This window comes from Balaenoptera musculus, chromosome 13 (genome assembly GCF_009873245.2).
Source record: "Balaenoptera musculus isolate JJ_BM4_2016_0621 chromosome 13, mBalMus1.pri.v3, whole genome shotgun sequence".
Taxonomy (NCBI): domain Eukaryota; kingdom Metazoa; phylum Chordata; class Mammalia; order Artiodactyla; family Balaenopteridae; genus Balaenoptera; species Balaenoptera musculus.
In genome coordinates this window covers 88,634,588-88,647,025 of record NC_045797.1, presented here as the reverse complement: position 1 = coordinate 88,647,025, position 12,438 = coordinate 88,634,588, and the positions used below count along the sequence as shown (strand labels likewise).

Below are 12,438 nucleotides of genomic sequence, written 5' to 3'. Positions count from 1 at the left end.
GGCTGCTGCCTATGAGCTTAAATGACCCATGATGGCCCACCTCTGGGGACCCTGCCTCCCAGGCAGTGAGCGTGAAGCTAAAATACCCCTGTCCGGCTCCCAGGAAGCATCCTGCCCAGGCCCCCCTGTGAACGATGGCAGGAGCGAGAAAGTAACACCTCCCCTCCGGAGGCCGACGGGAACCAGGAAGTGTCCGACTTCACCCCCTCCCCTGCAGTGCAAAAGGAGCCTGAACTCTAACGCAGGCAGGACGGATCTCTGGGGCATGAGCCCACCGTCTTCTCGGGTCGCTGGCTTGCCGAACAAAGCCGTTACTCCTTGCCCCGGTCCCTCACCTCTCGGCCACCGGCCTGTCGCGTGGCGAGCAGAGCGAGCTTGGGCTCGGTCACGGGCGGCACAGGAACCAGCCCGCCAGCTCCCCACCCTCACCGCCGCCTCAGCTTCCCCATCCCCGGCCGGCAGGCGCTGCAGGCCCAGGGCCCGCCCCCAGCCCAAGGCCGGGGCCTCAGCCCTGAACCCGCAGAGGTGCCCACCGCGCCCAGTGCTCACGGGCAGCCCCACTGACCAGAGGCGGGGCACACTTCCCGTCCAGCGCCGAACCCGCACCCCTCGTCACCCAGGTGCCCAGGCGCCCCATCTCCACCAACAGCACTAGTGTCGCTGCTCCTCTGACCCCAGGCATGAGGGCATCCAGAACCCCCAGCTGGCACCGCCAGCAGCTCTCGCAGGACGGCCCCCAAGTCCTCCCGCGGCGCCGCACTCCGCCCCAGCTCTGCCCCGCCCCCGCCCCACAGCCCTGGCCCCCGAAGGCACAGGCCCGTCCCCGGGGGCAGGCCGCAAGCACCTGTGCTCCCTCAAGCCCCGCACGCGCTGCGCAAGCAGCAGCTGGATACATACCCGCGGAAAGGATGGATGGGCGAGCCGCCCCTCCCCTGCCCTTGGCCACACGTCCCACTGTCCTCAGAGCTGGGCCTGCAGGGCCCTCCAGCCTCCCACCTCACAAGGCAGCCCGGCTACTTCCCACTCCCGGCACGGCCGGCCTGGCCTCCGCACTGTCTGCACCTGGACACGCGGACACTGCCTGTGTCAGGCCCACGGCAGCCCCTGGAGCGGGATTCTCCCAGATCTCTGCACAGTGCACACGTGTGGCACGCACACACGCACACACGCACGCTCTCCCCTCTCCTGCCCCAACCAAAACCACACCCTCCCTCATTTTAACTCGCCCGCGTGCCGCTCTTCTCCACTAGGGTCTGCACCTGCTTCCCTGTGCGGCGGTCTTCCTCATGCGTCCGGCCCAGCGCCGCACCCACAGGCCTAGGCCAGGGCCAGCAGGTGGAAACAGCCCAGGACAGTGCCGAGCGGTCATCATCGTGTCGTATAAAGCACTTGAAAGATGGTGAGAGACGCAAAACCCTTCTTTAAATGCAAAAGGATACAAAATGATGACCCCTTATAGTAAAGATGCTATTTCGCCGCTAACATGTGGTAGGGAATCAGGTACAGAGGGCTGTGATTTGGAAAGTTAAAAGTTCCCGGGGACCTAAAACACAGTCAAGAGAAAATCTTTTCCCCTAAGACGGGGCCACAGCAATCAATTCCGGCTGAACCTCTTTAGGAACATTTCCTAAAGGTCATTAATTCCGACTCAGGCTTTATCACAGCTCTTGCCATCTGGCCATCCGTACTGAATTTAAGGTGCCCCAGGGTTTGCCAAGGAGGAAGGTGATGGGTGCAGGGGCAAAACAGGACCCAGGGAAAGCGGGGATGGAAAGAGGACAAAATGCAGGCACAGGACGCCTGGGAGGCAGAGCCCACGTCCCCGGTCCTGCTGGGACCGACCAGGCTGATGGCCACTGGACCACGTGTGTCTGCTTCTCTAAGCAAGAGGGAGGCGGAGAAAGGCCGTCTCATCTCCTAGGGCTACAGGCCAGGCCGGGGAGCAGGGAAGCAGCCACGGCTGTTGAGCCTCTCCACGCGCGGGGAGGCGGCCCTCGGCTCTCTGATCAGCAGGGAAAACAGGCTTGAACTTCGGCTTCTGCTCGAGCTCCCGAGATTCCGCAGCTCCGGCTTCGATGAGGACAACGGCCCTGAAACCCGGTGTCCACACTGAGGAACGAGCTCCCGCTGGGTCTGAGCACCAGTGCCCGCAGCGGCGGGGACGGCGGGGGACACAGCTCAGGGAACAGTCACAGTCGCACCCAGCGTCACTACACAGACACTTGGAGGTCAAGAATTCAATTTTTCTGTAATTAGGATTCACATCGAGGCAAAATGGGATGCCGTCTTATGTGAATAGCACACAGTTCATTACATACCTGAATGCCTTCTCTGTATCAGATTCTGCTAGGCACTGAAGATTTATCATTTATAACCCATCTGCTTTCAAAAGGATCTAGGAAAGATGGCTACTTGCTAAATGCATGATGATATAGATCAAAATAATATTATAAAAAGGATGTATTTTAAAAATAGCTTTATCTAAATACAATGCATACTTCCATTAAGACAAGAGGTTTAAAAACAACCAGCATGAATGCATATTCAGTGGGCAACATGTTTAAAACGCATGTGGGAAGATACCACGAGGGGATGTGGGTGAGCAGCTGGGCCAGGTCCTGTCCACAGCCTCTCTTTTAATCCGTACGACAGACCTGCCGGTTATTATCTTTTTGTATCGTGGCATTATTAACATTTTACAAACAGCAAAACCAAAGTTCTTAAGTATCAACCATTTCCCAGACTTCCTTGGCGAGAACACAATTGGATATTATCACGCGGGACAGTTGGTGTGGCCACGTACCCAGAGCCGAGGGCACACAGCTGGTAAGGGCACAGTCGGGAACCAGACAGATCTCTGCCCGACTCCAAAGCCGTCTGTCCCTTGTCTTGCGGCCACCCCAGGGGCACCGCCCGGGCACCCACTGCTGGACAATGCGGTGGCCTTGGGCCCACTGTGTCCTGCTCTCTGAACAAGGTCTTAGCTACCTGCTAAAACCGCTCAGGGATGGCTCAAAACTCCTGCCGCCTGGCCCTACTGCGAAGTATTCTGGTTCCAGGCAAGGCCGAGGACTGAGACCTGCAAGGGGAACCTGGGGGACCCTGACGTCCGGCCAGGCTGACAAAGATCGCGGGCCTAACATGACCGGGACGCTCCTCACACCACCACGATGGTGATGAACGGAGCTTTCCTTTACAGCTGGCTACTGTGAGACCCACCTCAAGCATCTCTCTCGTCACCACAACGATCTTGACAAGTAGGTGTGTTACGCCTCCTTTACAAATAGCGATTCTAAGCCTCAGAGAACCCGAGAAACTTCCCCAAGGTCACACAGCCTCGTGGAGGGCTGGGATTCAAACCCAGTTTCATCTGATGCTGCCAACACCACCCAGGCTCCTGTGATGAACAGATAACAACCTCCAAAAAGGCCTCAGCTGCATCATGGCGACTTCTGCCAAGATGATGCCAACAGTGGGGACAGATTAAAGTCGTGCCTATTTCTTTATACCAGATGACTATAGACTACAAGTTTGTGTCCCGCCCACCCCTCTCCAAATTCGATGTCGAAATCCTAACCCCCAATGCAATGGTATCAGGAGGCGGGGCCTTTGGGAGGTGGTCAGGTCATGAGCGGAGCCTCGTGATGGGGTCCGTGTCCTTGTAAAAGACACCACGGACCCCTTCACCATCTGAGGACACCGTCTACGGATGAGGAAGCAGGTCCTCACCAGACATGGAATCTCTCAGGCCCAAGGCCTGACCTCGGGCCTCCAGCCTCCAGAACCGTGAGAAATAAATGTCTGTTGTTTATAAGCCTCCCAATCTACAGTATTTATATAGCTGCCCCAATGGGTTAAGACAAGGATTCAACTCTTACCAAATGTCAATATAATAAAATTTGAGGCAGAGATGGGAGGGGAAATGTTTTGCAAAAAAAACTAAAACTGAATATAAACCTTAATGGCTAAATCTAGAAAAATATAGCCATTAATAGGACAAAAAAACCCACAAGAGTCTCGTTTTTCACATTAAACAAGATTAGCCATTCTAAACCAATTATATAAAAACTTACAGTTCAATGCAGGCTTCCAGGTGAATAAAAAAACGTATTCTTCCTCCACTGTATGAGTTTTCTTGAGTCCTGTGCCCTCCTTTCTCAGCACTTCTTTTGTTTCCTTTCATTCCATCACAGAACAATCTTTGAGAAATTACCACATCATGAATCTACAGACTCATGACATGATTTGCTGAATGACTTTAGCCCAGAACATTCTGATACACATAGAGCCTCGCCACCAGCCCCCAGCGCCACCCGCCAGGCCACTCCAACGAGAATTCCCAGGGCCGTTCAGCAGACGCTGGGAAAAGGGCGTCGTGCCCTGGGTCAGAGGCTTCCTCCGTGGTGTCCATGGTGAGGGCGGGCCTTCAGAGTGCTTGGTGACAGGGATGGAATCGCCCCGCAGCCCATGCAGCGCCCAACGAGCAGGGCCCCGGCTGGACGGGAAGTGGCCCCGGCTCCTCCCTTTCAGCAACGCTGCACGCTCCACGGTGAGCCATCGGCTCCCGCCTGGGGTCCTGCCACCTGGACACCCACTTGGGCTCCGAGAAGAGCAGCAGAAAGCCTGGTCCGTGGGCACCTCCTGGACTGGTCACCACGTGCACTGCTGCTCTACCACCTCTGCGGGCCCTCTCACACCCCAGACACTCACTGCCCCTTCCTCCCAGGTTTACAGCGAAGCGCGGCCCTCACAGGTGTTAGAACAGGTGTCTCCAGGCAGTGGGTCAACTTTGCTATCGGCTCCAGGTAAGAGCTACCCACGCCATGAGAAATCAGTTGTTACTCTAGGCAGTGGTCAGGTCACGGGCAGCTTTATCACAGGCGACTCTGACTCTGCCCAGACCCCACCCTTCTGATGTCTCCAGAGCTCCTGCAACGTGGTGGGAAGTTAACAGAAACCACACAGAGCGCTCGGTAAGATGTTTCTTCTTTGAATTTAATCAGATGCAATAGTGGCTATTTGAGCATCACAGACTCCAAGCAGAGAGAGGCCACCCTGTCAGCCAGGCCAGCAGCTGTGGTCTTGGCCACTCTACACACAGGCATACTACAGTGCTATATATATGTGTACATATATATATACACACATACACACACACACACACATACATACATATATGAAAAATGGGCTCTGTGTCTTTAAAAAAGAAAAGTTTGGAAATGCCTGCTCAGGACTAGCTGTGACGGTTTCACTGGCGGCTGGCAAGCGGGACAGCGCCCAGTCTTTCTAACGTCAAGTGACACCTGCTTCCCTGCATCTACTCGTCAGGCTCTCCCTGTGTCCTGGGAGGAAAAATTAATCCGAAGGGACTGACGGCTTCCAAAGTCATCCCGATACGACCTAGGGTCTTACGGTCTTGGCTGTGTCTGCAGACTGGCTCTGTGCTAAGGACCCTCCCGTCACTGTTCAAGGGCTGTGACGCGTACCCTGCGTCCTCCGCAGAGCTGCGCACCCCTCAATCTGCTCTACGGGGGGCACACTCGGGGGTCAGGCTGCTCCATCCCATCACTAGCAGTGGAGATGGGGCTAGCGCCCCAGGGGGAGAGAGGAGCCCACAAACGCACCCACCCCACCCCGACCACGGTGAGAGGGACGGCCCCGCCCCTCGTGCAGGACAGCCTCAAACCCGGTGCCAGCCGCTCCCTCCCCCGCTGCATCCGGACCTTCCCTCCAGAGTCGGGAAGGGAAGCCCTGCGGGCCACACGAGCCCTCGTCGTTATCGTCCCCAGGCACACGGCCACGGAGCTCTGCCCTGCCCTGAATCCTCTCCCCATGAAGCTACGCGAGCCTCCGCCTTCCCCACAGGGCGCTGCCCGCGGCGTGGTCCTGCCACGTGGCTCTGGTTCCACGGGCTCTTCCAACAGCTCCGAGACCCAGCGCCACAGGCACAGGCAGCTCACGGAGCTTCTCCTCGCACGTGCAGCTCCTTTTCCAGGAACAGAGCCCAAAGACATATTCGCTTCTTTTCCCCAGTGGGCAAAGCATACTGCTAGCTTTACCCCACAGCCCACTTACAAACACCATTTGTGCACAGGCTTTCAATTTCAGAAACGGAAATGTTCTCTCCCTCTCCCCCTCTGTCTCTCTCTGTCTCACTCTCTCTCTCTCTCACACACACACATACACACATACACACACACACACACACACAGAGCGGTTGCAGCCCAGCTCTTCTCTGGTTTTGCCAAATCACAAAAGACGTCCTGAGAGCTTACAGGAAATCTTACGTGTCCCTGAGATGTCACTCAGCGAGCAGGGGCCAAAAGGACGTGGGCCCCAGCTCAGTCCAGCTCTGACTGTGGGTGATCCTGGCGCCCCTCAGGCGCTCGGGGCTCGAGTCCCACAAACACACAACGGAACGGTCAGACGGATGGTCCCCATGGCACCTAGAAAGTCTGCCCAGGCGTCACCAACGGGTGAGGGCTGTGCCCCCCCTCACACTCCGATGAGTGTTCTAACCACTTCCCACGGGTCAAGGTCAAGTGGACTCTGTGAACTCACCCGACGCCCTGTCACAGCCCCCGCCTGCCAACACCAAGCTCCATCGAAGAAAGAGTCACTCAGAGACAAAAACAGGAAGCTGCATGTCACCCACTTATGTCAGGAGTAAGGTAGAGAGTCCCTGCATACAAGCACCTGGTGCTCCGACGGTGTGTTTGTAAGCCAGGTGTCAGCAGGGCATACCTCCCGTGCAAACACCTGTTCCACAGGTCACAGCACTGAGCGAGCAAACAAAGCCTACGAGCCCGTAGTTGGTGGCAACATGAGCCCGTAGTTCGTGGCAATTCCTGCCGTCGCCCCGGAACATCCTCCTGATTATCCTTCATCACGAGATCCTGGTCTCCAGCGGCACACTTGAGTTTTCAAACAGTGGAAAACCTCCGAGTCCATCCTGATGAATGAGAAGGGCAACCCGGCAGCACAAGACCATGAGGAGCCAGGAATCCCGTACAAGGTCTGGAGAGAGACAGTCTGAGAGGGCAGGGAAGCTGACTTAATTGTAAAGCAATTTCTGTCGGGTTCCCACAGCGTTCGGGGTGCGGTGGTTTCCTGGGACAAGCAGAGGTCAGCACCCCTCGGGATGAGCGGCTTCTACTCTGTTTAAGATGATACATTACCTCGTTTTTACGCACCCCTTCTGGGATCAGCAACTCGGCTCCTAGCAAGATGCAGTGGACGCGATGGAGACAGGGCCCCTTTCTCAACAGGCAGAGGCGCGTCACTCAGACTCGCCCACGGATGGCCAAGGGGCGGCCACTTGGATGCGGGGACCCTCCTGACCAGGCCGCTGGGTCCGGGGACAAGCTCACTCCTTCCAGCTGCGCCAGCTCGTTTCCGAGTGATTCATAATCACCCCGAGGCTCACGACGCCCTGCAGGCCCTCGAGCAAACACACCTGAACCCTGTTAGCTTAAAAACCAAACAACTCTTGAGAAATATTTCTGGCCACATTATATTGGTTTGACAATTCACACCTCTCACTTTCAGTTCAAAGACTGGCCAAATGTAAGCTCAGAGTGATACAGTAAGATGGTTAGACAACAACGAAGTTACAAGCGGCAAAGAATGATGAACAATCTGAAATCTTCGGATACTCGAATTCACCATTTACAGTATCTTGGGCGTTGGATGTGGCGGGCGCTTCCACGAGGAGCACGAGGGAATAAAGACAAAGGCAGAAGCTCAGTCGGAACCCCTGACTCTGAGCCAAGGGAGGGGGAGGAGGGAGAGGCAGCCGCTGAGGAGCTAACGAGACCCGCACGGAGCTCGGAGGGCGGGGAGGCGGCCAGGAGTGACAGAGCAGAACCCAAGAGGACTTCCTAACAGGGCTCCTGAGTCCACACGGGCTGCGCGGGCCCTCCGGGTGAAAAGGAAAGGAAAAACCCCTGCACAGAATAACCCCACAGTGACTCGAGGGGGATTCTGGATCCAGGCACTTAGAAACTTCTTGGCACACGGCAAAAGAAACTAATTTCCCTGAACTCGATCAGCCGGAGTCCAACTCGGGTGCCGGGGCGTCCGGTGGGAGCAGGGGGGATCCGAGGGGTGGAGGGAGCTCCTGCCTGACACCCTGCACCTGCTGGGGAATCAGGACGGCGCCGCACTCCCGGATCACAGGGAAAGCTGATTTTAAAGTAGAGAAAAAAATAAAAACCAACACTTCGGAGGATTCGGTTCTTCCTAGAAGGACCTGTCTCCTCTCAAGTCACTCACGAAAATGAACCATTCCAGCACGTGTGGTAAATGGTGACCCGTCATCTACAAGGCTTTAGGCTTTAGGAATTAGAAGGCCTCCCTCCTCTAAATCCAGGCCCTCAGCTTGGCCAGGCCACCCCGTCCTCCTCCCGGCCCAGAGTTTTCCTCTTTGTCCCTTAGTTTTTTCTGCATGGCCATCTTCTCAGCGCACTGACGGGCCACAGGAAGCTGGTCCTGTGAAGCCTGGGAAACGACGGGCGCTGGAGGCAGGAACGGGGACGACGAGGGGACGTCCAGGAGGGGCAGGTCTGTGTCGTGGCCGAGTGGTCGCCACCGGGAGAGCTGGTGCTGGCCCCGCAGCCCCGGCTCATATCCGACCCCCATACCTGGCCCGGGCAACGCCGCTGCGGGGGCACCGGGTAGGGCCCGTCCTCGCCGCCCGCCCGTGAGCTCCGCGCAGGCCGGGGTCTCCTCCAGACGCGGTGAGGGCTGCGTGGTGCACAGGCGGCCAGCACGCGGGAGCCTGGGTGGCCCGACCGGGAGGGGAACAGGCTGGGCCTCCGTGTCCTGCCCTGCAGGCCTGGGGTGGTAACTGGAGACGGCCCAGCTCGGCTGCGGGAAGAGGCCACTGTCACCACCCCCGGGGTGGGGCCTCCCGCCACCGACAAAGCCTGTCTGACTTCGGTTGCGCCCACCAAGCCAACCCTGCTGATTGAAAGAAGAGATGAACAAGAGGGCGCGGCGGTCGTGACGGAGAACCAGGCCCTCATGTGGCGGTGCCGGAAACCCCACCGGGACCGGCCCAGCGGGAGCCTCCACGGTCACCGGGCATCGCGCAGGCCGGCCCACACCAGGCCGGGACCTGCTCCCACCTGGAGGCCGCAGCACTGCTGCCGCCGACCCCCAGCCCCCAGCCGACGGCTCTGCAGCCCCACCCCGGCGACAGAGGGCGCCCCCGCTGTCCCCCGACGTGGCCACCTCGACCCGAGGAGCCTGGGTCACCTGCTGGGTCCCTGCCCCGAGGGACACTGGAAACTTGATTATTTCCATAAGGGGAAGTGGGACAATCACCTAGGAATCTCCCCCAAATACAAGAAGACCATTCAAAAGACGATGAGCAGCCCCAAAGAAGTCAGACGTCCCTGACCTGATTTCTGAGTGTTCTGTCCCGGCACAAGGGAAACAATGTAACACAAGCGATGAAAACCACGGCCTCGGGATCCCGGAAGAGCTTCGCCCTCTGCTGGCCAAGCCCACCATCCCATTACCGGACACGGCTTTCCTTCTGGTTCAGAATGGTGTGATTTAGCCTAGACGGAAACACGAGGCAAGTACGAGACCCAATTAAATAGTTATTGCTTGTTTTTAAATGGAAGATTTTTTTAATCTTATATAATTACATTGTATTGAATAACGGAGAATAATTATCATAAAACCCCATCATTCAAAACCGATTTGCAGAAACAGTATCATGGTTTAAAATGAAGACTTTCTGAATTGCCATACTTTTCCGGTTTTTCTAACTCTGTAACTCTGACGTAAGGAAATGTCCACAAGCGCAGAGGTAGCAACGACGACCTGAATGGCTAAAGCAGCCGCAGAGCATAAGGGCAGGTGGCGCTGAAGGTAAAGTGGTTCAGAGGGAGGACCATGCGAGAAAATAAATTTATATTTTTTAACTAAAAGAAAAACAAAAAACAAACAAATAAAAATATATACATATATAGAAAATAACACATCTGATGTCAATGTATGTAGAGAAAACCTCAAGATAATTATATTTTTTAAGTGGGGAGGGCAAAGAAGGTTTCTTCTTTCTGCATAGAAGGTTTCTGTACTTCTCTGGAAGTAGACTTGAGAAGTTATGTATGTGAAGTGTAGTATCTAGAGTAAACACCACGAAAACAATACACAGCAGTAGATTCAAAACATCATAAATAAATCAAGATGGGATTTTACAAAATGTTCAAGTAACCCTCAGGAAGGTAAGAAAACGAAACAGAGCAATGAGAAACAAAGAAACAGAAAACAGATAATAAATGGCCTGTTTCAGCCCTAACACACCAATAAATTAAATGGTCTAAATACATCAATTAAAAGACAGATCGGCAGCATGAATAAACCGCACACACACACACCCCAACTATATACCGTCTACAAAACAACTCACCTCCAAAACCACAGGGAGGGGCTTCCCCATGGCCAGTGCCTGCCCAGGACCAGGACAGACACCTCCCATGGGCGTGCGGATGAAATTTATCGGCTCACACCTCCCTCCTTGTCTCATAACACCCGTCCTGCTTTTTAGCCGGAGGGGAATTGTGACGGAAATGGTGGAAGCAAACCAGGAGAGGATCAAAGCATCGATACAGACACATTTTTGGAAAAGTCTGCTCCCTTGAACTGGACTGCGCTGGGAGGTCAGGGAAGCTCCAGAATATTCTGTCTTTAGCACAGCCCCCCTGGGGACCGGGGAGAGGGGGGGACCCCGCCACCACCCTACGCACACAGGTAATAGCATCCACTGAGGGCAGGTGTCAAGCAGCAGATCACCACATTCTGTCGGAGAATGGGGACGAGATTAGAAGTACATTGTTAGTTCAGAACTAGGTCAGAAAACAGAGGTTCAGGGGTCACTGAAGACTGACGATAGCAAATAGGTGTTTGTTATGTTTTCTTCCCTAGAACCTGAAGAACACAAACAGTTTCCAAAGAATAGGATATTTAGGATATTGTAGAAATCTTTCCTTCTTAATGTCTTTGTTAGGAAGAGGAAAAATACCAGTAAGTCCTCAAAGGTTTTTTAAAGTCTTGATAATTTTAAAATAATAAATTAATCTGAACTTTAGAGTAACTTTGTACTATATTACATAGAACACATAAAAAAGTCTGTAGGGTACACTTGCCCTTGGGTACGATGCCTCTCATAAGTATATAAATATTTAAAATTTATTTCTATCTATTAAACTTTGGTACACTACTAAATGTTTTACGATTCTTTCCCCCACAAAGCATCAGATTTCTTTTTCAAATAAATCAGTCTCGTTTTCTATACATTGGGGGAAATAATCAGGGGGGGGAGCAGATTTCTCTTGGAAACTTGATTGTGATATAGTTATCTACAAGACCCTGAGCAAATGAATTCCTCTCAACTTTCTTACCTATAAAACCGGTTCTAGGGGGCTTCCCTGGTGGCGCAGTGGTTGAGAATCTGCCTGCCAATGCAGGGGACACGGGTTCGAGCCCTGGTCTGGGAAGATCCCACATGCCGCGGAGCAACTGGGCCCGTGAGCCACAACTACTGAGCCTGCGCGTCTGGAGCCTGTGCTCCGCAACAAGAGAGGCCGCGACAGTGAGAGGCCCGCGCACCGCGATGAAGAGTGGCCCCCACTTGCCGCAACTAGAGAAAGCCCTTGCACAGAAACAAAGACCCAACACAGCCATAAATAAATAAATTAATTTAAAAAAAAAAAAAACGGTTCTATGACGATGTCTACACTCACAAGACCACCAGAAGTATCAGCTGAAATAGCATGAGAAGTGCTTTGGAAGCTGCATGGCACTACACAAGCGTCAGGTCACACAGGGAGAGGCTCTTGGCCTTCTGTGCTTTAATAGCTGACAGACCAGAAGAAGCAAAGGATTTTATTCTCCTTGGTCTTGTCTTATACACTCTCAGATTAGTCTGATTTTCAAAAAGAATCTATGATTTTCAAAAATACACTAATTACTAATTCTGTATCTTTTAGATACAGAAAAACTCTTCCCTATTGGAAGAATAATCTGGGATCTGAAATTTACATCGAGTTTTGCAGAAAACGTGCATAGATTTTGGAAATCCATACAGATCTTATCCTGGTGCCATTCCACCTAGGATCAGGTCCCGTAAAACAGTCAAGGAGTCTGTCATAAATAAGATAATAAAGTAAGATTCTTTATTGATTCTTCTTTCAAAAGCAAATGGAAAACTCATGCAGGGACCCTAAATTCTTCAGTGTCATAAATTTCCTATGAAAGCAACTTGGCGATTCTGACATAGGTCAGTTACCAAACGCATGAGCTACTGAATTTGGCCAATTCAACATGCTTTCCACAATTTTGGGATCTGGAAATGACTTGTTTTAACATTTAAAAAAAAGATTTTTAGAAATTAATGACAGACACTGTTTAGTTTTGTTTTGT

General features: G+C 53.5%; 1 protein-coding gene across 2 annotated transcripts in view; it reads right to left on the bottom strand.

Moving 5' to 3' along the window:
• Positions 1 to 12,438, bottom strand: part of EIPR1 (EARP complex and GARP complex interacting protein 1) — an 89,310-nt gene that overhangs the window by 48,805 nt on the left and 28,067 nt on the right. Inside the window, exon 4 of one of the 2 annotated variants that reach the window (XM_036873761.1) lies at positions 9,404 to 9,566. The exons of the other annotated variant lie outside the window; for it this stretch is intronic. Coding sequence (XP_036729656.1) covers positions 9,404 to 9,566 — 163 coding nt within the window. The remainder of the gene's footprint in view (positions 1 to 9,403; positions 9,567 to 12,438) is intronic. 2 annotated transcript variants of the gene reach the window in all.